The sequence below is a fragment of the Dermochelys coriacea genome, chromosome 2, assembly GCF_009764565.3.
Source record: "Dermochelys coriacea isolate rDerCor1 chromosome 2, rDerCor1.pri.v4, whole genome shotgun sequence".
In the NCBI taxonomy this organism is placed as follows: domain Eukaryota; kingdom Metazoa; phylum Chordata; order Testudines; family Dermochelyidae; genus Dermochelys; species Dermochelys coriacea.
Window position 1 is genome coordinate 267,656,321 of NC_050069.1, and position 25,690 is coordinate 267,682,010.

The following is a 25,690-nucleotide window of genomic DNA, read 5'->3' on the forward strand; positions in this document are numbered from 1 at the left end:
CACCACACTGAGAGGGATTGCAAGCACTTTGGAGACTGGATTACAATTCAAAATGATCCTCATAAATTAGAGAAATTAGTCTGAAATCAACAAGCTGAAATTCAGTAAAGACCAATGTAAAGTACTGCACTTAGAAAGGAAAAATCAAGTGCACATCTACAAAATGGGGAATAAGTAGCTAGTATCGTTCTGGGGTGTATTAATAAGAGGTAACTGTCCTGCTCTGCTTGGCACTGGTGAGGCCTCACCTGGAGTACTATGCCCAATTGTGGGTACCACATTTTAGGAAAGATGTGGACAAATTGGAGAGGAGAGCAATAAAAATGGTAAAAGGTTTAAAAAACTTGACCTCTGAGGGAAGATTAAAAAACTGGGCCTATTTAGTCTTGAGAAAAGACGATTGAGGAGGGGACCTGATCACAGGCTTCAAAGTATGTTAAGGGCTGCTATAAGAGGACTGTCTTTAATTGTTTTTCATGTCTGCTGAAGGTAGGACAAGAAACAATCGGCTTAATCTGCAGCAAGGGAGAATTAGGTTAGACATTAGAAAAAACTTTCTAACTGTAAAGAGCTCTGGAACAGGCTTCCAAGGCAGGTTGTGGAATCACCGTCATTTAGACGTTTTTAAGAACAGGTTGGACCTGTCAGGGGTAGTCGAGGTTTACTTGGTCCTGCCTCAGCGCTGGGGGCTGGACTAGCTGACCTCTCAAGGTCCCTTCCAGCCCAGCATTTTTGAAATACCGTGATTAATTCATGCATTGGTGTTACCACAAACAAAGAATTTTTTTAAACCATCTTACTGAAAATCCCTCTCACTCTCATTTGCTCAGCTTTCACGTTTTTGGTTCTTGCAATCTCAAAATTGTGCCGCTTGTCCAATTGTCCTTAAATCTTCCGGGGGGAGGAATGAAAAACCAAAACACAGGCACAAAAACTCAACAGTGCAGTCAAGCTACATTTGTAATGTGAAAACAGATAGAAAGTGGATGAGGTAATCTCTCTCTTAATGGACCAAGTTCTGTTGGTAAGAGAAGCAAACTTACACAGAGCTCTTCTTCATGTCAGCAAGCAAACAATATACAAGCAAGCAGATTTAAAATTAATCCTGTCCTTTCAGTCCTTTCTTATATATCATAAAAAAAACAAAAAGAGGAACACCACCTTTTTCACCCACTCTGCAGATCTCCTGTAAGCGCCTGCAGGAGGCCCATGTTATACACAATCTTAAAAACAATTATTTTTCCTGTCAAATAGAAATTTTCCTAGTGCCACTCTCTTCCTCTTTTTCATTATGCTTAGGCTGTAATCTTGTCCCCTTTGCATTGACTCCTCTTTCAGCCATATCTTGAATCCACTACCTTTATCTGAAAATGATAAATGGGAATATGAAGGCATAGTCAAGAAAAAGTTTGACTTTCACCACACTTCGATGTATGAAGAAAAGGTCCAGGTGTGACTTCTGGTGCACTAAGAAAGCTGTTCGTGCACAAAGGTGTCCTTGCTCAGTTAATTGAGGTTTTGATTATGCTGTTCTTGGAAGGCCCATGATCAGCATAGGGACAACACACCAGCTTTTCCAGGTGAAAGGAAAAAGTCCCTTCCTGCATTTTGTATTTAGTACTGAGTTACAGAATAAAAATACCAGAGTCCTGAGTCACAGGGCCTATTCTCCCTCTCAGAACTTTTCAAAATGAAGGCCAAAAGAAACAACTTGTCTTAGCTGAACCACATGTTATAGTGCTTCTTCCTTGGGCTTCTGAAGAACAGAAGCCTGACTGGTCCACTTGTTTCCATCTGTCCTCCTTATGAGAGGAGACAAACCTCTTACTGGTTCACTTTGAATGGGGCTTCTTCATAGGGTTGCCAACTTTCTAGTCGCACAAAACCGAACAACCTAGCCCTGCCCCTTCCCCAAGGCCCTGACCTGCCCCACTACATTCCTTGCTCTCCCCCACCCTCACTCGCTTTCACTGGGCTGGGTCAGGGGATTGGAGTGTGGGAGGGGGTGAGGGCTCTAACTGGGGGTGCGGGCTCCAGGGTGGGGCCAGAAATGAGGGGTTCAGGGTGTGGGAGTGGGCTCCAGGCTGGGGCAGGGGGGATGAGGGCACCATCTGGGGGTGCAGGCTCTGGGGTGGGACTGAGGATAAGGGCTTTGCGTGCAGGAGGGGGATCAGGGCTGGGACATGAGGTTGGGGCATGGGCTTACCTCGGGTGGCTCCCAGTCAGCGGCGCAGTGCAGGAGCTAAGGCAGGCTTCTTGCCTGTCCTGACTCTGCACTGTGCCTGAAAGCGGCCTCCAGGTCCGGCTCCTAGGCAGAGGTTCAGCAGGCAGCTCTGCACACTGCTCTTGCCCCTAGGCACACACACCCACCCCCTCACAGCTTCCATTGGCTGCCATTCCTGGCCAATGGGAATGCAGAGTCGGTGCTCGGGGTGGGAGCAGCATGCGGAGCCCTGTAGCTCCCCCCGCCTAGGAGCTGGACCTGCTGGCCGCTTCCGGGGTGTGGAGCCAGGACAGGTAGGGACTAGCCTGCCTTAGCTGCCCAGCACCACTGACTGGACTTTTAACGGCCTGGTCGGTGGTGCTGACCAGAGCCGCCAGGGTTTCTTTTTGACCGGGTGTTCCAGTCGAAAATCGGACACCTGGTCACCCTACTTCTTTAAGATAAGATGTTCACCTGTCCTGACTAACCAGGTCAGTAGTGAAACTCCTATCTCATTTTTGCCTGGGACAGGGTGGAAAGGCAGCCCTCAGCCTCTTCAGGACTGTTTCAAAGATACACAAGGCAAGACTAAGATCATGATTCACTATGGCATCTTCAGATTCCTTGGGCCACATCTTGTGACTTTTGTACGTTCTGGCACCTTCCAAAGGCCAATGAGCATGCGCTCCAGCTGAGATATTGGGCTGGGGTGTTTCTTGTCTTTAAAGATTTTTTTTTTCCCTAAGGATTTCTGAAGAGCTTGCACACTCCTTCACATTGTGATTAACTTATGTTAGGGGGATATCTAGGAAATCATTTGCTTAACTTATACGTTATTACTGTTTTAGCCACTCTTGATTTCCTGTGGAATGAGACAGAGGGCAGAACTGGATGGTTAAGCTCATATGAGATATATTGCAGGAGCTTGAGAGCACTGAGCTGAGTCAGGTGGCAATGAAGCAACGTGCCTGCGTGTCCTGATACAACATGAAGAATTGACAGCTCTGTTTGTGGAGCGATGGCAGGGTGTTTGGCTCTGGTGGGCAGCTTGGAGTAAGCAATGCAAGTAAATTTGTGAGAAGATAGGTGTGTAAATGGCCTAATGTAACTTGTACTAATGTGGCATTCAGTGGGGGTGCAAAATGAGTGTAATTGATGTACTAAGGGATTAGAGCAGGAAAAGAATTAACAAAATAGTTTAGGATAATGCAAGCCCCAAATAAGTTCCACCATGACCGTCTCTAACCCTCTGAGATCCAAATTTAGTCTTGATGTAATATCTGCCATTTATTCAATGAGAACTGCTTATACCAAGAACAGAGTTTAGTCCTAAAACAATCAAATCTGCATAAATTATACTAATTTCCAACATCCAAACGTGTGAAGGTCAAACCTGTGCTAGTCCTAGACTACTATTACTATTTGTATTACCATACTGCCTAGGAGCCTAGTCATAGACCAAGACCTGAACAAACACAGAACAATACAATTGACCCTACCCCAAAGATCTTACAATCTAAATATAAGACAAGAGAACAGATGGCGACAGACAGACAGGGAAATACAAGGAAGCAATGAGATAGTATTGGTCAGCATGATGGGCTATGATCTCAGCACACCAGCAGCCTACCCATTGAGGTGTTTTGTAGACATCACAGTGAAGGAGAAGTTTGAGGAGGGTTTGAAGGAGGATCATAAGTTAGTTTTGCAAATGTTGATGGGGAATTCCTCCCAAGTGGGAGGGGCAGCACTGAAGAAAGCACAAAGGTGCTTGTTTGAAACAAGTGGGTGATGGAGGCAGGCATCCTGGGCCAATGGGAGGCAGGAGTTGACATCTTGATAACAAATGTGAGATAAGTAGGGTGGGGATAGACCATGAGAGGCCTATCCTTTGCACCTATTTGCTGACCAACTTATGTTACCACTTATATCACAACTGACTGTGCCCCAGGGTCCCTCCACAAGGGGCTTACCATGGAAGCAGAAGGATTGGAAGAATTTAGGATGGAGACATTATGACATCATATTCAAGCAAATGTCTTCTCCTCAATTAAGCCTCAGTGTAGGTTCATCTTGCCACATTTATGTAACATTCTGCACCTTTCAATTATCGAATGCTAGTCGCTTAATACGCGTTGAAAAGAGAATCTTCTAGTGCCATCCCTGGTGTAACTTCACTGACAAATTTGGCCCAGTTTTTCTAATAATACTATTGCAACCAGCATATTTACTTAATTACTACATTTCAGACTGGTGTAATTAACTAGGCAACCATAAGCCTTAATAGGTTAATAATTAATAATAGCATTCATATTGGGTTTTAACATGTTCAAAGCACTGTACTGACACTAATGAAATACGCCAGCTTCCCAGTAGTTGACAGCTCACTGATTATGCTCTTCTCACTGAAGACAGAATTTTTTTCTAGTTTTGGCTACCCTAATTCTGGTTCTGATCCTTCTCCCATTGAAGTCAGTGGCGAAACTCCCCTTTGCCCTGCTGTTTGACTTTCAGTGACAAGGTATGCTAGCTGTCTGGCTCTCAGGAGGCCCTCAGTCATTTGGTGCAACACTGCCCAGGTAGGGCCAAACCTCACCACCTGGTTTTCCTACCAGGGCCCCAATCCTGCAAAGACTTCCCCATGTGCTTTAAGCATTGCAGGTAATCACATTGATTTCAATGGCTGTATTCAAAGTGCATACAGTTAAGCACATATGTAAGTCCTTGCACTATCAGGAGCCAGCTCTGGAAAGGGCCAACTGGCTGGAGAACTGATGTAGGTGGGTCTCATTTATGTTACAGTGTCCAGTGCCTGGTATAAAAAAGGAGGAATAGGAAAGGTATGGCTGATGGGGAAATGCTAGTCTCAGAGTACATCTACCCTGCGAGTGTTCCTGGGGCACAGCTGTGACAGTGCCTCTACGTCATTGCAGTGCTGTAGTGTAGACATTTGCTTCAGTGACAGGAGGGATTTTTCTGTCGCTGTAGTAAACCCATCCTCTTGAGAGGCAGTAGCTAGGTTGACAGAAGAAATCTTCCATCAACTTAGTGGTATCTACACCAGGGCATAGGTCAGTTTAACTACATCACTCAGGGGAGAAGAAAAGGAGTACTTGTGGCACCTTAGAGACTAACAAATTTATTAGAGCATAAGCTTTCGTGAGCTACAGCTCACTTCATCGGATGCATTTGGTGGAAAAAAAAAAACTCAGGGGAGAGAATTTTTCATAGCTGAGTTGACCTAAGTTTTAGGTATAGACCAGGCCTCAGCCTGATGGGGGAGACTGGCTGGCCCAGCTGGCACTCTCAAATGATGAGAATTCTCTGGTCCTGATTCCCCACTGCCCTGCACCTGGTGCAGTATTTACCCCAGTGAATAGTGTGTGTAAAATGTTACCAAATCAGAATGGTGGTATTTTTATACTCCCTTTGCATGGGGGCAAACTACACAGTGGTGAACTGGGCCTGATGGGTGAGTTCTGTTTGTACCCTGGAAAGGGGAGAACTGTGTGGTGGAGGTTGTTGTTGTTTTTTCTGCTTGTATTCTGGAGACAGGAGATGGGGCTGGCTGGGGGAATCCTTCCAAAGCAAGATGAAACCCCACATCAAGGGAAGAAAAGTATTTGGTTGGTTGGTTTGACCTACCTGCGCAACAGGTGAGAGGAAACCCCCCTTGCTACCCTTTCCTATAGCTCTGCTGTCACTTTAAATGGTGTCCTGCTGCAGATTATCACCACAGGCTTCTTCTTTTTAATTCCCATCAGAAAACTCTACCACTTGCAGGGACAACTACTTGGCCCTAATAATGTCCTTCACTCAGCACTTGAGCATAGTCCCTCACTAGAAGGTCCAGATTATGGCTTACTTAGACTTTGTTTTTTTCCATCTTTCCTTTTGAGTTCAGTTATGGAATCAAATACCACAGCTTCCCTCTCACTACTAAACAGCGCATCATGGTCAAAGATGGGAGGTTGGAAGATCTAAGAGAACTAGCAACTGGGATTACCTCTTACAACTGGTGAACAATTTTACCTCTAATTTGTGACTAGACTCAGCTGTTAGATTGCATCTGGTGAACTTCCTTTTACAAGAGGGTTTTTTCTTTAAGTAGTATTACAAAAGCTGCCTGACACCATGACCTGGTGGTGATTTCAAAGGGGGTAATAAAGTGAAATAAATACCCGTTCAACTCCTTTTAGTTATTATGGCCTTGAATCAGTCACTTCATCTCCTTGGGCAATTCAATTGGAAAGTGAAGTTTAAAAAAAAAAAAAACCTAGCTGGATACCAGATATTATAGCTGAACAAAAGCTTTCCTGGGTGGATACGTGTGCAGAAAGTGTTTGTAGATATTATACTGAATGTAATTAAATGTACGTCTCCATCCTAGTAGGGCTTTTTCAAGAGTCAGACAAAGGAGAATTGGGAGGTCTAATTTGTTTGGACATCTGACACGCCTTGGATAAATTGCATCCTCAGAGGCTATTAAATTAACTAATTAGAGTCATAGGTAAAGTACTGTAGAAGTAAAGTACTGTCTTGGATCAGTCATTGATTAAAACATAAGTGCCTGAAGTGTGGGCATGTACTGAACACCACTTGGTCATGTAGTGCTATCTCTGATCCTTGTTTCCAGCTACTTAATTGCATGGAATGGCAGCTAAAAATACCTTCTTAATAGTCCTTTCCCATGGGAGCAACTGCCATAGTTGCCAAAGGCATGTTATTCGATTACGAATGGGAGTGGAGGTGGCTCATGTGATCATAAACAAGAGGGGAGCGTCCATAAGACAATGCCCCTTAAAATGTGTTCCACACTAGGGAGAGAATTTGAGAGTCCCTGGTAAGATCAGTAATAAAAAATGGACCATCTGTTCCTATTTTTTTTTATCTAGACATTTGCTAGTTTTGAACCAGCAAGCTCTTAAGCATGTGGCTGACTTTAAGCACGAGTAGTCCCATCAAAGTCCATGAGACTTAGTGTTTGCTGGATCAGAGCCTATCTGAATAACAAGAAAATCTGCAGCCACATTAGGATAAAAATCTGTAAGGACTGTAATGAACCCTTGTATTTCAGAACATAAGCTGACCTCCTACTGCCCAGGGTTGGGAAAATACTGCTTCCTTTGGCATGCAAGGCCCTGATCCGAAGCCCTTTGAAGAGTCTCATTAGGGCACAATTGTCCATTAAGGGACTTGCATCCATAGATTCTTTTCAAAGTGTTTAGAGTAGCAGGAAACACATAGTGCAGCCCAATTGCTGCAAAGGGGAAATATATTATTGAATCATCGTGTTACTGTCTCAGTTTAATACTGAAAAGCTGTAATTGACCGAATGCAACTGAGAAGAGGGAGATGAGAAAACGTCAATGGTGGTTTACTCGTGAGTCTTGCTAAGTACTGAGATGCTGCCACTCACATAGTGACTTTTAAAGGGCTACGTGTATGTTAAAAGAGAGCGGATGGCAAAGGTGGCTCCTTGCACTGCATCAGGTGTTTTATTCTGTTCATACAAATGGCAGGTCTATACAATTGGAGTATGGTACACCTGAGCCTATTTCTCCTGTAGCTTCTTTGGAGGTTATTTTTAGACTCAAACTCTCTGTAAGGCATAAATGTCCAGTGCCCTCAGGTACAGTATAGCTTCTTGAGAAAGTATTACATGAACTGGGCTAGCTGAAAGAGCTTGTGGGTTTTTCTCATAGTTGTAAAAAGAAAAGGAGTACTTGTGGCACCTTAGAGACTAACAAATTTATTAGAGCATAAGCTTTCGTGAGCTACAGCTCACTTCATCGGATGCATTTGGTGGAAAAAACAGAGGGGAGATTGATATATACACACAGAGAACATGAAACAATGGGTTTATCATACACACTGTAAGGAGAGTGATCACTTAAGATAAGTGATGGCTTATCTTAAGTGATCACTCTCCTTACAGTGTGTATGATAAACCCATTGTTTCATGTTCTCTGTGTGTGTATATATCAATCTCCCCTCTGTTTTTTCCACCAAATGCATCCGATGAAGTGAGCTGTAGCTCACGAAAGCTTATGCTCTAATAAATTTGTTAGTCTCTAAGGTGCCACAAGTACTCCTTTTCTTTTTGTGAATACAGACTAACACGGCTGCAACTCTGAAACCTCTCATAGTAGTGTAAGTCTTGAGAACTGAACCATTTTTGCAATTAGTGAGTGGAAGGCAGTTTCCCATTCTGTTCTCTGTTTCATACCACAGCTTCAAAAAAAAAAATTGCTTTCTTTAAAAGGGTGTTGTCAATAAGTGGAAGCCTCAAGGCAGCAAAACAAATCATGACAAGCATGGAATTCTGCAACTCCACTCACCATTCTGGAGTGGTTAGGTTGATGGTGACATAGGCAGAAGCAACAAACTCTAGGTCATACCCTGTATCTTCTGAGTTCTCCAGTCTTACTCTACTTCATTGAGTCATAGAATCCCACACCTGCTCCTTCTGTGTAAATACCAAACAATGAACTGTTAGTAAATGTGACTGTTAGTAAATGTGGCTGAAGAACTTAGGGGAAGTGGAGTCTGGTTATCTTGCTGGGAACCTTCCTGATGTGCTGTTAGCAGGTTGGTTTGTCTCATGTTCACAGGACTCTGTCATCCAAGATGCTCTGTGAGGCTTCTGCCCAGATGGAACTTTCTCAGCAGCTGTCATCCTATTGAAAAGGGAGGAAATCTCACCCTGGCTATTTCTTCATCAGATGCCTTCCAATGTCTTTTATTCCTAATCATATTTCTTTCATAAGTAAAACTTTGACTGAAGGAAGGGCCTTCATATCTTCCTCCCTTTCTTAAGATAAGCACGCCAGCTACATCATATAAGAAAGCATCTATTGTTAGCTTGACCTTAGGTGGCAAGCTATTTTGGTTCATGCAACCTCTAATAACATTCTCCTTAATGCCGTGGACACAAATTATGAAGGCCTGATGGACATTGCTGAGAGTTTTAGCTCCATCTTCCCACTTTCCTCATTTGAGGTGATGGTAGAGTGCCCTAAACTGGCATAGGACGAGAATTCTGATGGATCTGAATTGGAGAATATCCCAAAGGAAGTACCTGAGTCATCTCTTATCTCTGATATAGGACTTGCAGTTCCTATGTAGGAATATCACCAGCATTCTTAAAAGACCTTCACCTCACCGGCTATCTCTGGGGAGCTTGCCTTCATCTTGGCAGAGAAGGACTCTGACTTGATTTCCCCCTCCCACCCTGACTTTCCGTCAATGCATTCAGTAACACCCGGGCAATGCCTGAAATTGCATTGCCCTTGCTAGCAACTTAGCCAAGTTCTATCAGCACTTTGCTGCCAAAGCAAAACTCTGACCTTCAGCTGTAAGGTATAGTCAGCCGTGACCTCCCTCCCTTCTGAAGGGCATGCTGCTTCAGAAACCTATTGGAAAAGAAATCGGGTCCTTAGCAGAATGACAGGGAGAACTTGTGGCCTCCCCTGTGAAAGTTTCTCATAAGTTGTGCCTTGGAACCTTAGATGTAAGGCACAGATAACTTGTCATGTTACATCTTGATTTAATTTTTAAAGGATGCCATTTTCTCTCTCTCTTTTTACTCTGTTTAGCCATGGTGGTGTCGTTTTTGGTCCTTTTTTTATTTGGGGTATACTTTTTAATTTGACCCTCTATGTTGGTTTATAAAACATTTTCCATGCAGCTTGCAGGGATTTCACTCTTGTAACTGTTCCTTTTTAATTTCTGTTTAACTAGCCTAATGTTTGTGGAGTTTCCTTTTTTGAAGTTAAATGCTAGTGTGGTGGTTTTCTTTGGTATTTTCTTCCCTACAAGGATGTTAAATTTAATTACATTATGGTCGCTATTACTGAGGAGCTCAGCTCTAGTCACCTCTTGGACCAGATCCTGTGTGTCATGTAGGACTAAATCAAGAATTGCCTCTCCCCTTCCAGGTTCCAGTACTAGCTCGCTGCTCTAAGAAGCAGTGATTTATGGTGTCTAGAAATTTTATCTCTGCATCCCGTCATGAAGTGACATGTACCAAGTCAATATGAAGATAGCTGAAATCCCCCATTATTATTATTGGGTTTTCATGTGTGTGTTTTTGTAGCCTCTAATTTTTTTGAGCATTTCACAATCACCATCCTGGTCAGGTGGTCAGTAGTATATTCCTACTACTTTTATTCTTATTATTCAAGCATGGAATTTCTATCCATAAAGATTCTATGGTACAGTTTTAACTTAAGATTTTTATTATATTTGATTCTCTGCTTTCTTTCACATATAGTGCCATTCCCCTACCAGCATGACCTACTCTCATTCCTATGTATTTTGTACCCTCTTATTATCGTGGCCCATTGACTATCATTGTGTGCCTAGTGAATTGGCACATGAAGGTAAGCCTCCCTCAGGTTGACTGATGAAAGCTAATCTCCGTGGCAAATCACCGTCAGTATCGACTTCAAGGTCTCCATCTTGAACCTGGTCCTCCTTATGAACTTATTCAGGTGTTAAGTCCATCACCACTCTAGCCTCCCCGGATCTCTTGGGTACCAGAAATAAGACTGAGTAATGGCTGGAAAATATCTCCTCCGCCTCAGGAACTCTCTCTCTGTTATACCTATTTGCAAATGATTGTCTGTGGCCTTCTGCATCTTTTGTGGATTTGAGGATAGTGGAGAAGGGAGAAAACGATGATTCGGACTCTGTGAAAAGTTTGCCATTCCTTTGTCGAGCCACATCCAGGACTGATCTATCCACCATTGACAGAGGCCACTGGTCCTTGCATTTTAATATCCTCCCCTTCCCCCCTGTTCCCTGGGAGGTGCTTGTTGGACCTCTCCTGACTGCAGTCAGGGGTTACTTCTGGTGTTGCAATTTGCACTGAGGAAAAAAGATCTCTTCCCTTTCTGGCTTAGACTTGTCTCATCGGCTTTTGTTGTAGCCTCGCTTTCTGTGCTTCGAGAAGTAGCCGTGAAAAGGATACTTTGGCCTGTAGTAAGGTTGGCTGTTCCTTTTCTCACTCGGGCTTCTATAAGGACTGACTCACACCTGGCTACGGCCGGCAGATAAATTTACTCAGAAATAAGTGGTGGGTCAGGGGGCCCCTTGCCACCTGCTTGTTCCTCCACCTCTGGGCTGCTCTTCCTCTGAGCCCTCCAAGGCTGACTCCATGAAACTTGGTTGACCCTCAGTGAGCAGGGTCCTGTTAGCCTGGCAGCTGTGGAACGGCTGACTGCAGTTTAAGTGGAGTCTGGTTAGCCTAAGCCTTTCCCCTGCCCCCCCCCTTTCCTGCCAATCTTTCTATTCCTCTGATTGCTCATGAAGTGTTCTGCCAGAGAGGCTTGCCCAGACATGCTACGCTCCAAACTGCTGCTGCCAGGGACCTCCCTATCCGAAGGCATTTCCAGTAACCCAGCTGCAGAGCCCCCCTGGGACTAAACAGCCCCATACTGCTTTGAATCCTGCTTGGTTGTTTTGTTTCCTTGCTGCCCTGAGCAGGAGGTCTGGGAGGTCCATGCATAATTCCTAACTTCCTAAGGGATTGAGACTGAACTGCCCAGCAGGGAGGTGGGGAGAGATGATGAGATCTGCGCTATGCGGGGATGAATGCCACAAGTGGTCTTCTGTGCCACTCTTTGCTCTGCCTGTGGTGGATTTGGCCACTCTTGCTTATGGTTTCCTCACACCAGGCCACTGTCCTCTGGTGCAAGCGCCTCTGGTGGTTGGATGGCTCTCTTCGTTTTCCCATCATCCTTCGAAACAGCCGCAGCCTGGTTGTCTGACTCCCCACAGGTGGGGAACTCCTGTGGACCTGACGCCTGGGTCAGAGAAGGGGGCCAAAGCAAATCCTTCCCAGTCCCAGCAGGTGAGAAGGCCGGAGTGCATAAGGTGCAAACCTCTCCTCCTGCACCTTCTGGCAGGGGAACAGAGTGGAAGGCACAGAGCCTTGGTCTCCTCTTTAGACCTTTCTCTGCCATCCAGCGGTGTGGGGTGCACTGTGATAACTCCAGACAGGAGAGACACAGCCTCTTAAGCCCCCCACCCCTTTTTAGGTGACCAATATGTCCAAATTAGACCAAATGTTATCCCACATTACTAATTAATGTTCTGCCTATCACAGTAGGTGCTGGATTCCACTACCCTGCCAGTAGCTACCAGAGGCAGAACAAAACCAAGGGGGTGTCTGGAAGGGGGGGGCTAGTCTTTCATCAGCCATCCAGACAGCTTTGATTCTGTCCCCTACAGCTACAGACAAGTAATGACCCATGCCAAGGACCTGTGGCTCTAGCCCTGAGAGAGAATTTGAAAATAATATTTTTTTCCTGTTCATTGTAGCATTTGCCCTTTTGCAAATGTCGATTCCACCTCTGCCGCTCCATCCCTGTATTTCCTAGGGAGCACAGAGTCCGTTTGGATGATGACTGTTTAGTTAACAACAACTCACATCTCTTTTAGGGCCTGATTTTTTTTTCAGAAGTGCTGAACCCCCACAATCCCTGGCTGAAGACAGTGGCTCTCCTGTGAACCTTAGTCCTTTTTGCCTTTATGAGGCATGAAATATATTGTCTGCTCGTCATTGGAACAACATCCATTTACACCACCTGAGGATCTGGCCTATTCTTCCTTTTGGCCCAGCCTCATCGATTAGTGTCCCACACAGTTCTCTGCTTGCTAGCTCATTGCCCCTGCAGAAGAAGCACAAAACATGGGGCTATTGTAGGGTCTGCAAAACTGGTAGTTTGTGTATATTGTTTAGTCTTGGCAGCAATGTATTAGATCAAGGGTTCTCAAACTTCATAGATTCATAGATACTAAGGTCAGAAGGGACCATTCTGATCATCTAGTCCGACCTCCTGCACAACGCAGGCCACAGAATCTCACCCACCCACTCCTACGAAAAACCTCACCTATGTCTGAGCTATTGAAGTCCTCAAATCGTGGTTTAAAGACTTCAAGGAGCAGAGAATCCTCCCTCAAGTGACCCGTGCTCCATGCTACAGAGGAAGGTGAAAAACCTCCAGGGCCTCTCCAATCTGCCATGGAGGAAAATTCCTTCCCGACGCCAAATATGGCAATCAGCTAAACCCTGAGCATATGGGCAAGATTCACCAGCCAGATACTACAGAAAATTCTTTCCTGGGTAACTCGGATCCCATCCATCTAATATCCCATCTCAGGGGATTAGGCCTATTTACCCTAAATATTTAAAGATCAATTACTTACCAAAAATCACATTATCCCATCATACCATCTCCTCCATAAACTTATCGAGTTTAACCTGAAAGCCAGATAGATCTTTTGCCCCCACTGCTTCCCTTGGAAGGCTATTCCAAAACTTCACTCCTCTGATGGTTAGAAACCTTCGTCTAATTTCAAGTCTAAACTTCCTGGTGGCCAGTTTATACCCGTTTGTTCTTGTGTCCACATTGGTGCTGAGCTTAAATAATTCCTCTCCCTCTCCTGTATTTATCCCTCTGATATATTTATAGAGAACAATCATATCTCCCCTCAGCCTTCTTTTAGTTAGGCTAAACAAGCCAAGCTCCTTAAGTCTCCTTTCATAAGACAAGTTTTCCATTCCTCGGATCATCCTAGTAGCCCTTCTCTGTACCTGCTCCAGTTTGAATTCATCCTTTTTAAACATGGGAGACCAGAACTGCACACAGTATTCTAGGTGAGGTCTCACCAGTGCCTTGTATAATGGTACTAAAACCTCCTTATCCCTACTGGAAATGCCTCTCCTGATGCATCCCAAAACTGCATTAGCTTTTTTCACAGTCATATCACATTGGCAGCTCATAGTCATCCTATGATCAACCAATACTCCAAGGTCCTTCTCCTCTTCCGTTACTTCTAATTGATGCGTCCCCAGCTTATAACTAAAATTCTTGTTATTAATCCCTAAATGCATAACCTTACACTTCTCACTATTAAATTTCATCCTATTACTATTACTCCAGTTTACAAGGTCATCCAGATCCTCCTGTATAATATCCCGATCCTTCTCCGAATTGGCAATACCTCCCAGCTTTGTATCATCTGCAAACTTTATTAGCACACTCCCACTTTTTGTGCCAAGGTGGGTAACAAAAAGATTAAATAAGATTGGTCCCAAAACCGATCCCTGAGGAACTCCACTGGTAACCTCCCTCCAGTCTGACAGTTCGCCTTTCAATAGGACCCGTTGCAGTCTCCCCTTTAACCAATTCCTTATCCACCTTTTGATGTTCATATTGATCCCCATCTTCTCCAATTTAACTAATAATTCCCCATGTGGCACCGTATCAAATGCCTTACTGAAATCTAGGTAAATTAGATCCACTGCGTTTCCTTTATCTAAAAAATCTGTTACTTTTTCAAAAAAGGAGATTAGGTTGGTTTGGCATGATCTACCTTTTGTAAAACCATGTTGTATTTTGTCCCATTTACCATTGACTTCAATGTCCTTAACTAATTTCTCCTTCAAAATTTTTTCCAGGACCTTGCATACTACAGATGTCAAACTAACTGGCCTGTAGTTACCCGGATCACTTTTTTTTTCCTTTCTTAAAAATAGGAACTATATTAGCAATTCTTCAATCATTCGGTACTACTCCTGAGTTTACAGATTCATTAAAAATTCTTGCTAATGGGCTTGCAATTTCAGGTGCCAATTCCTTTAATATTCTTAGATGAAGATTATCTGGGCCCCCGATTTAGTCCCATTAAGCTGTTTGAGTTTCGTTTCTACCTCAGATATGGTAATATCTACCTCCATATCCTCATTCCCATTCGTCATGCTACCATTATCCCCAAGATCCTCTTTAGCCTTATTAAAGTCTGAGGCAAAGCATTTGTTTAGATATTGGGCCATGCCTAGATTATCCTTGACCTCTACTCCATCCTCAGTGTTTAGCAGTCCCACTTCTTCTTTCTTTGTTTTCTTCTTATTTATATGGCTATAGAACCTTTTACTATTGGTTTTAATTCCCTTTGCAAGGTCCAACTCTACTCGACTTTTAGCCCTTCTCACTTTATCCCTACGTGTTCTGACCTCAAAAAGGTAGCTTTCCTTGCTGATCTCTCCCATCTTCCACTCCCTGTATGCTTTCTGCATTGCACTGTGACCCACTTCTGACAATAAAATATACTACCGGACCCCAGGAGGGGGGACCGAAGTCTGAGCCTGCCCCAGTCTCACCCCCCCCATGGTCGGGGGGGGCCTGTAACCAGAGTCCCACCACCCATGGCCAAAGCTGAAGCCCTCGGGCATTGTCTTCAGCCACAGGCAGTGGGGCTCAGGCTTCAGCTTCAGCCCCAGACCCTAGTAAGTCTAAACCAGCCCTGGTGACCCCATTAAAACGGGGTTGTGACCCACTTTGGGGTCCTGACCCACAGTTTGAGAACCGCTGTATTAGATTATAATACATTCTTGACAGGTCAGAAATTGAGTTTAAGGACTTGACATTGACTCTTTAAGGTATTTACCTCCTACATTTTTGTGTGTGTATTTCTGCTCTCAGGGCAATGTCTGCTATGTGGCTACATGTTGGACAATGTGGCAATCAGATTGGCAAGGAGTGGTGGCAGATCCTAACCAGCGAGAAGGGGCTGCATGCAGAGGCTGATAGGTATGGTAACTCTGCAGTTCTAAGGAAGAAACCAGTTTTAAGCTACACATGAGCCTACGCCTGCTAGTACTTGGAGTCAAATGGGTTAATTGATCCATCCCTGCTCTTAACAGAGGGTAATCTTAGGAGTTCTGCACTTTGTGTGCAACTGGCAGTCCTATCCCAAGGCTGCATGCACCCTTGCGGAGTGCTCCTAGCTTTATATTTCTGATAACAGTAAGATCATTGTTCCAGTTCACTTTCCACAGACCATTTTAAACACCAGAATGCTGCAAGATGGGGCAGAAGGATTAATGCTGTTGATCAAAACCTTCCCTTGCTGGCCTCCGATCAAAGGCAAAGGTACTCCCCCTGCCAGCATGTTTGAGCCAAGGGAAGGGTATGTAAAACTCTGGGTTTAGAGTCCAAATTCCAATATAAATATGAACAAATGTAACTGTTTCTACCCTTGGATGGAAGTACCCCTGGAACTGCACTAAGTACTCCTGGGGGAATTCTGCGCCACTGCGCATGTGCAGAATTTATGTCTCCCGCAGAATTCTTTGCTTCCCCACAGAAAAATGACTTTCTGATGGGGAAGCAAAGAGGAGCCACAAGAGCGATCATGCAGCCCTCCCCAGCAGTATGTTTTGGGTGCCCAGGGAAGCTGGCAGAGAGGTAAATCATGGTGGGGCAGGAGGCGGGACAGGGAAAGACCCAGCTGGTGGCTCCTACCCCACACCAGGCTCAGCTGCTAGTCCCAGCTGGGCTGGGGAGGATGGGACTTCCTCTTCCCCTGCACGGCATCCGGGGCCAGGTCATACCTACCTCTAGATTTCTCCCCCAGCTGCAGGAAGCTCTGCAAACTCCCCCCCCCCCCCAGTTTCCTGCACCCATCACTCCTCAGCTGCAGCGGGAGGTATCCCTGAACAGGGAGCTGTACCCCCATCTACCCAACTCCCATGCATCCAGACCCCCTCATACCCAGACCCTTCCACAAAGCCTCACCCCCCTGCACTCAGAACCCCCCCCTCCGAGTCCCACTCCCCCCTACACCTCGACCACCCTGACAAGGCACCTTCACCTGGATCCCTACCCCACTGCACCTGGATCCCCACCCCACTGAGCTCCCCTCCCCCAGCATCTGGACCCCGCACTGAGCCCCCACACACCGACCCCCCTGCCAAGCTCTATCCCCCTGACACCCAGACCACCTCCCACTGAGCCCCAACCACCTTCACCTGGACCCCCTGCAGAGTCCCATTTCCATTGCACCCAGAACCCCCCAACAAGGCCCTGTGCATCCAGATCCCCCCCGCACCCGGATCCCCCACTGAGCTGCCTGCATCCAGATTGCCCCACACAGTACCCTCTCAACCCAAACCTGGATCCAGCTCACTAAGCCCTTCCACACTTGGATCCTGCCTTGCTGAGCCTGCCTGCCCACACCTGGTACAACTGGTAAGGAGGGGTAGGGGCCTAGGGTGTTTCTGGGGCAGGCCCAGTCCTTGTGCTGTGTCACTGTTGGGTGCAGCCTCACCACTGAGTCCGCGTCCCAGGGTGGGAGCTGCACCGTGATCTCCCACCTCTGTGCAGCCAGTGGCCGGTGCTCCCCAATGCCATGCTGGAGCCTAAATATTTATTTGACAAATAAAATTTGCAGAACTCTGCAGAATTTTTAATTGTTTGGCACAGAATGCCCTCAGGAGTAACTGAGAAGTAACAGCTGCCTAGAAAAGAGAAATGGAGAAGATCTCGTAGGTCATCCAGCCCATCTTCCCAGGGCAGGGCAGGGCAGGGCAGGACTGTTCCCTGAGTTCAGGAAGGATTTGCTGTGGGGATCAGAGTTGTTGGGAGCCCACTTGCAGTGTATTTACCCAGTCGCCTTCAGGAATGGACACTCTTGAACTCCTGTGCTAAGCACCCTGATAGGTGGAGTCCAGATCAGGCTTCAGGGAAGAAGGCTCCCCGTACACACAGCTTGTGTCCTTTTCAGATATCCGTTTTTCTCCCCCGATGGACAGCTAAGCGCTATCTGCGTGGACAGCGAACCAAAAGTGGTGAGGAAGCTGCAGAAACAAGTCAGGAGAGGGTAAGAGAACAGGGGCTTGTCTCATTCATCTGAAACCCAGGCTGAAGTCCCAGCGCACGGCTACCCTGGCACTAGGTGCCATATACAATAATTAACTGGTACACTAAATAAATCAAATCAGTAGTCCCTGGTGCAATACCTCCCAGTGCACTGACTGCACGGGCTTACTCCTCCCGGGTCTTTCCTGCCCCCTATAGGATTATGTGCCTGGTGGGAGCATAGAGGTTGCAAGGAGCTGGGTTACATCTTGCGCGCACACACACCCTCGTACATCCCTGGGGCAAGGGGCCGAGGGGAGTCTAGGCCTCTATTTGCTTCCCTCTGCCTCCCAAGAGAATCTTCTAGACTTCCCCTTGTCAAGTTGGTAAAACTGCTCAAGAGTCGTGTGTGAAATGCTCAGCGTGATTGTCCTTTGCACAGACTAGATCCTAACTCCTCTCCCAGCTCTTTCAGGGAGACCAATCTTATTGTGGGGAAGCGAGGAAGAGGCAACAACTGGGCTTATGGTAAGAGTCCATCTTTCAGTTCCCCCTAGCTGAAATGTTTCTGGGTGTGGAAGATGTCCATCAAGGTTTGAAAAAAAAAAAAATATCTGCAGTGCAGCTCTGAGTCACCTGCTTCCTGAGGAAAGGCAGCTCCTCCCTCACGCCTGTGGCTGCAATGTACATGCACCATTGTGCTCTGCTGGAAGCAATGGCAAGGAAAGCTGCTCCTCTCTCGTTATAACTTATCAGATTAAGCTGCTGGTGTGCAAGACCACAGCCTATCAGTGTTGTCTCACTGCTTCCTTGTACTCCCATGTCCACCTGTCTGTGTCAATCTCATCTTGTACTTCAGTTGTGAGCTCCTTTTGTCAGGGACTGTCGTCTTGTGTGGTTTGTATGGTGCCTACCACAATGGGGTCTTGGTCCATGACTGGAATTCCTACATGTTATGATAATTTAGTGGGGGATTGGTCCTGCTTTGAGCAGGAGGTTGGACTAGATCTCCTGAGGTTCCTTCCAACCCCAATATTCTATCCTAAGACGGTAAAAACCTTAATACTACTGCTAGCTAATGGAAATGCTTCTTTGGCTCTCTGATAAAATGAGTCAGCCCACATCCTCCATCAGCAAAACAAGACGAGTGAAATCCTCACTGGATATCAGTGATGCCCCAATGTCCATTACTAGGATGTCTTTTTCCTTAGTTTGTATTCGCCATTATGTAGTGCTGTTTGGCTTTAATAATGTCACAGATCCACAAGGTCCAGTCTAGGCCCCAGCCTGTGACTTCCAGGACTCCAAAACTGGGCCTTCAGGTGCCAGCCAACCATGTCTGTCTCCATGGCTCCCTCCAGGAAAGCCAGACTCCAGCAGTGGGCTTGTCCTGTACCCCTTCCATGCTCCCAGTGAGTATTTGCAGGGATATCAGGCAGCCTTTTCAGAACCAGGTAACAGTGTGTTAGTCACCTGGCCTACAGACTCTGAAAGTCCTTAGGTCAGCCTAAAGAAGCTAAGGCAGCATCAGGGCTCTTCCAGGCAAGCTGCTGCAAAATCCATTTTGGCCCTGTCTCTTTCTCTCTGTTTTGTCTCCTACTGTACATGCGGTATCTCTGAGCTCAGCTCTTTACGCGGTCACCCGACACTGTTTTCCCCCTTTGTTCTCCCACTTGTGTGTGTGGGGTGGGGGGGGCTTTGCTCTGCTTCTTGTGGGGATGGGTGGGGGGAGAATCTGCTTCTTCTTGGCCGTGGTCGCGAAGTGTGATTGTCCTGGCTGTTGGGGTTTCCATTCTCTCTTTGGATCCTCCATTCACCTGTGCCGCTTTTGTTCCGTTTATGACTCTGGTTTCCAACCAGGCTGTTCAGTCAATCCTTCATCCCTTCCTTTTACACTCAGTGCATGGCAATGCAAAGCCTAGAGGGAAACCGAGGTGCACACAGGCATCAAAAATATTCCCAACATGCCCACATCCATCACAAACAGTAATAAAAAGGCCCTATTCAGCCCACAGACAAAGCAGCCCTTCCTCTACCTCCTTGGAGGTTGCTTCTCCTCTCTAGCCCATAATTTATAGACTTTTTTTTTTTTTTAATAAATTGCAAGCCTCCTTATTGGGCTTTCAGCCCCCTTGCCCCACCCACCCCCACCTACAGATACACAGTCAAAGCTAGCCCCTTCCCTGGTCGTGTTCCAGTAGTGCCTCTGCATCCTGATATTGGCAGACCTGTGTTTTGGGAGGGACAGTCTTCTGTTCTGTCCCTGGAGCTGCCTAGCCGCAGTAGAGCAGATGCTCTTGATGCGTGCATACAGGATCCGGATTCACCATGCTAGGAGGCAGCTGGAGCAGAGCCTTCTGAACGTGTTGAAATAAATCCATCCACTCGCACTGAGTGTTGCTTGGTGCATGGCAATAGGGGTAGGAGGTCAGGGTGGCTTTAGGCCTGGGGCCAGTGCACCCCAGTGTGTAAACTCCTGTGGTAAACCAGAGTAGCCTAAAGTGGTGTGTTTGCACTATCTGGCCTTCACTCATCCTGCACTGGAAGCAGCTGTTGCTCTGCTGAGATTAGTTTAGACACAGTGACATGCACAAGAATTCAGATATAGACGATATGCCCTTAATGCAGAGATGAATGAAGTGTTGAATAATTAAAAAAAATCCTTAAGTCGCGTGACCCAGAAGCTGTCTGAGCACTGATGGCTGAGGTGAGCTCACTTTGGCCTCTAAATGGTTTAATGTTGACAGGATACCATGGCCTGCACTCAGCCAGTGAGAAGAACCTCCTAGAAAGGACGATGGAGAGTCTGCGGAAGGAGGTCGAGCGCAGAGACTGTTACTATGGGACGGTGCTTTTCCATAGCCTCAGCGGCGGTAAAGGAGCTGGTGTGTAGGGACTTTGCCCTTGCAATTGGTTTGATGTGGAAGGTGCTTGGATACTTCATGGATGGAGGGCTAGGTAGATATTGTGATGGGAAAACAAGAGAACTTATTTTTTTCAGTAGGTCCTCCCAGGTTATTTCACATTTCCCTCCATGTGCACCGTACAAACTTCCTTTCAACCAGAAGCCTGCTTTACACAGGTGCAATCCAGGGGAGATGGCAGGTAACTGTCCAACAAATTTAGCTGGATTACATTTGCCGTCACTTTTTCACTGTTACTCTTGCGGTGTTTCACTGTTACTTGCAGCGTATTTGGTACTCTGTACCTTTCATGTAAGTGGTTTTCCAAAGCACTCTGACCTACAAAGCAATCCCCAACACTACAAGCTGATGCTGCATATGTGTACCTAAGGTTGTAGAAGAAAAATGTATTCATTAGAATGCATAATTTGAGAAATATGAGGTAAACCCGAACAATTAGGCAAGCACTGGTGGGGGCAGAGTTAAGGTTGTACATGCAACTGTCCCTTCCTGGATGTTGAGTGTTTAACAGGCAACGTTAACATTTTTAACATAGTTTATTGATGGAATTTCTAAGGTTTTTTTTTTATTTACAGAAAAAGGATAGGAAAAAAAATCTATACTATGGAGATACTTAGTTAGAAACCCTCAGGAGGGTCTAATCTCCTTACAAGGTCCTTTGCAGCATTTGCAAGAGGTGCAGTGAAGAGGCAGGCTCTGTCGGAGTTCCTGTCTTCATTTGCTGAGGGCTTTCACTACATGTCCCCCACCCCCTCCTTGCACAGCTCAGTGAGTTTGACATTTGTGCGTGGCTTAATCTGCCTCCGCAGAACACCTTGTGAGATCAGCTAGAGGATGTTTCAAGATTTTTTTTTTTTTAAATCATGAGGAAAGTATATTTTTCCCCACTCTCCTCTCACTCAAAAGTGGCTCCATCATTACTGGTCAAACTTGCCAGAAAAATTCACTGCCAGGAAGAGAACAATTCTGGAAGATTTTCAGCAGGAAAGGTGAAAGTTCTATTTATACACTCCCCCCCCCCCAACTTAAAACAGGAAATTAGAATGGAAATGCTTATACCACCTTAACTATAACAGTTGCTACTATTCTAATACACAGTCAGCTCTTAACTAGCACCATGCAGTGAGCACCTCCTTGTGGCCATCGGTGGGTGTATTATTATTTCTATTATTGTTGCACATAGAGACCCCAATCCAAATCTGGGCCTGCTGGGCGAGGCACTGTACATACTCCTACCAAGAGACAGTCCATGACCCCAAACAGCTTACAGTCCAAACAGACAAGGCAAATGAAGGGTGGGCAGGGAAACCGAGGCACAGAAAGCTGAACTGACTTGCTTGAGGTCACGCAGCCAGTTAGGGGCTGAGCTGGGACTAGCATCCAGATCTCCTGGCTCCCTGTTCCCATTGGAACACACTGCCTCTCAGGCACATACGGACAAGACCAGCATGGCGATTGCCAGAGCTCTGTGCGCTAGGCGGCCGATCATGTTTATGAACAGGCTTGGGGGCTTTTTTGCACGTAGGCCTCAGTTCCCGGCTGTGTGAAGCGATCCGAGACGAGTACTCCCTGGGTCAGATCCTGTCAGTGACGGTAGCCCCTCACCAGGCGGGCGAGAGCCCTCTGCAGCACTACAACTCCTTGCTGTGCCTTTCGTGGCTCCAGAGGTACGTTCCTGGGGGCTGTGGGAGTTGGGCAGTGACAATAGGTCAGCAGCAAATCGTGATGCTACGCGCCGGACGCTGATCACCATTCAATAAGGTGGTTCTTGTAGCGTGGTGGTTCCCACAGTGTGGAGCAAAAGCCTACTCCCTGCTCCCAAAGAGCTCGCTGTCTGAGAAATATAGAACATAAAACCTATTGCCTAGTGGGCAGCTATGGAATAATCTACACTAAGTTACCCTGCTTTTCCTGGCAGGTGCTCTTGATGACTGGATGTCACGGCTGGGCCGTCTGACCTAGGGGGTGGAGCAGCAGTTGGGAGCCAGCAGGCAGGCTGGGTCTGGATACCAGGAGATCAGAGTCTGAGATGGGCCAGAGGGCATGCTGGGAGTGAGGGTCAGGGTACCAGGAGGTCAGAGTCAGGCAGCAGGAACAGGTAGTGCAGGGCAGGCAGTCCGTCCCAAGCAAGGAAAACCCAGTTACACAGACAACTTCTGCATCCGATGAAGTGAGCTGTAGCTCACGAAAGCTTATGCTCTAATAAATTTGTTAGTCTCTAAGGTGCCACAAGTACTCCTTTTCTTTTTGCGAATACAGACTAACACGGCTGCTACTCTGAAACCAGACAACTTCCTGTTTCTCTGCTTGGTTAAATAGAAGCAGGGGACCAATCAGGACCTGCAGGGTTTTGCCAGTCAGAGCCCAGCCTGGGAGTCCTCTGCCAAGTTGTGGCAACTCCTAGCAGATCATGGGGTGGGAGGTTGGAACGTACTGGCTTCTAAGAGCCCCGTGGCCCAGGGTTCGAAACCTGCAGCCCCTGATGCTGGAGTTACTGGTACAATTAGGATATTGAGCAAGTGAAACCTGACTGGGCGAGGGAAGTTTTGGCACGACTACTGAGATGAGGGGGAAGGTCGCAGGTGTAAGGCGCTGGCCTGGCATTTAGCAGAGCTGTTCCCACATCTCCTACAAATTGCCTGGGTGGCCTTGGGCAAGTCACGTCATCTCAATCACACCACCTTTCCCCATCCCTTTGTCCTGCCTCTTTAGCTTTCAAGCAGGGGCTGTCTCTTGATGTGTGTCTGTACAGTGCCTAGCACAATGAGGCCCCGATTCTGGCTGGAACCTGTAAGCACTCCACTCATACAAATGAATGGGGCTTCACTCACACGGTCATCTGATGTACCTCTGGAACAAGCTGTGAGGACTTGCTCAGTCCTGACCCAGGCCGAAGTTCCACTAACTTCCGTGGGATTCCTGCCTAAGGACTTGTGGCGGAGACCCCGAACTCCAAAGGAACAGTGACTCCATTTTATGTCTGTCTAGGTATGTCGACGGCGTCCTCCTGTTTCAGAACGATGCCGTGTTGAGGAGGACAGCAGCTCTGCTTGGGAAGAAAGCGCCAGTGTCTGACATGCAGCCCCAGGTCTCCCTCTCCGCCATGAACACCTACGTTGCTTCCTGCCTTGCTGGGCTGCTTTACCCTCTCAAGGCTTTCACGACAGGAAGGTGAACCAAGCACAGATAATTGTCTTCTTTCCAACCGCTGTTGGTGCTCTGCAGATGACACTAGATGTACTGCAGTCCTCAGCTGGTAGAAATTGGCGTAACTCTATCAGTTACAAGCAAGCTGTGCCAGTAGTCACCATCTGAGGATCTGGCCCATAAAATCTAGTCCATAGAAAGCTTTAGGTGAATCCTTTGGCATGGAGGCAAAAACCGCTAAGTGCAGTCAAAATATTCCCAGTGTGGGAACGGAGGGACCAAGGGAGCAGAGATAAATGAACATCGAAAGCAAAAGTAGCATGCATGAGTCCTGAACATCCAAAGACCTTATTATTAAACTCAGCCATAGCTAACTGGATATTACAGGATAACTAGCCTGCAACACTCTCTCCCTGGAAACCAAGAAGCCAGCAGAGGCTAGCAAGGGTGTCTGTGTCTGAGTGGGGCAATAAAGAGGTTCTGAGAGATAAGGCTCCACTACTCAGTAGCTGTTTAAGTATCACCGTGGTGGTGGTAGACAACTGTATGTCTCTCCCTTGCTTTTCAGTGGAATCAGTCTGGGGCTGGAACCCTGGGAGCTGCTGAGGTCTGTCTGCCCCATGCCGACGATGAAATTCCTTCACATAGCTCAAGCCTGCAAGAGGTAGGACTGGGGCCTGTCCCACCACTTGAACAGAGATTCTGAGCCTCTCAGATGAGTCTCATATTCTCACTCTACTTGTCCAGGTCAGTCCATAGCCCAGCAGCTAATTTAAAAGACCAATACAAGACTCCTGTGGAGTCTTAAAATGTGGCCCACCATCAGGTTTAAGTACAGAAGCCCACACAGTGGGTTTAAGCAGAGCCCGTGATGCTCTGAAACTCCTGTGACATCCTAGTGTCTGAGCCTGGCCAGGGGCAGCTTGTGATGGGCCGCTTGCAGGAGGGAGATAAGTGGCTCCTTGACTAACACACTGCACAGTCCTCCAGAAGATGAAAAGTTCATATTGCTGCTGCCCCCAGAGGCCGTCTCCATTTTATCTCAAGTCTTGCAATAGCTGGTGTTTCTCTTAAAGCGCCCCCGCTGGAAACATGTAGTTGTATGAGAATCTCCGTTTTCGGCTTGGAAATGGTAAATTTCTAGACCTCATGGTTCTGGAGAAAAGTCTGGAAATATGACCCTAATTTCTGACCTGGGCTCAGAAACAGCAGGCAAAGAAAAAGCCAATGTTTGATTATTTGTGTAGCTTTGAATTCATGAGATTAAAAATAACTCAGGATTTTTTTCTCCAGGAGCTTGATGGCTTCTCTACACATTCAGCGGGGCAGCATAATAAAACTACCTTTGCGAGAGGCAGTAGCTATGGTGAGGGGAGAGCTTTTGAGTACTGTCCACACTAGCGCTTATGTCGCTGTACCTTATGTTGCCCGGGGTGGGGGGGTTATTCACACCCCTGAGCTATGTAAGTTCTGCCACCATACGCTGTAGTGTAGACATAGCCTGACTCCCCACTCACTTTGGGCTGGCAAGACTGCAGATGCACCGCTGCCCTGCTAATACAGCCTGGCAGAAAATGCCTTTCACCAGTCGGAATGAAAGTGGCAATGATTTGACCCTGACCCTCCCTCAACCTGTCATCGTCAATGACATGTGGGGGTCTGCTTTTTGTCCCCATGTCATTTTAGTGAGGTCAAAGCTGAGTGGGGACCCATTTAATTTCTAATGGGCTTGGGCCACTTTTATCTCCCCTTTGTTTGGAAATTAA

The 25,690-nt window shown here is 46.6% G+C and overlaps 1 protein-coding gene across 1 annotated transcript in view; it reads left to right on the top strand.

Annotated features, from left to right (window-relative positions):
• Positions 1 to 25,690, top strand: part of LOC119851178 (tubulin delta chain-like) — a 47,325-nt gene that overhangs the window by 15,933 nt on the left and 5,702 nt on the right. Inside the window, exons 2-8 of the mRNA XM_038390587.2 lie at positions 15,697 to 15,804; positions 17,780 to 17,875; positions 18,320 to 18,381; positions 20,601 to 20,738; positions 22,303 to 22,444; positions 23,766 to 23,948; positions 24,493 to 24,588. Of these exons, the coding sequence (XP_038246515.1) occupies positions 15,701 to 15,804; positions 17,780 to 17,875; positions 18,320 to 18,381; positions 20,601 to 20,738; positions 22,303 to 22,444; positions 23,766 to 23,948; positions 24,493 to 24,588 (821 nt within the window). The 5' untranslated portion in view covers positions 15,697 to 15,700. The remainder of the gene's footprint in view (positions 1 to 15,696; positions 15,805 to 17,779; positions 17,876 to 18,319; positions 18,382 to 20,600; positions 20,739 to 22,302; positions 22,445 to 23,765; positions 23,949 to 24,492; positions 24,589 to 25,690) is intronic.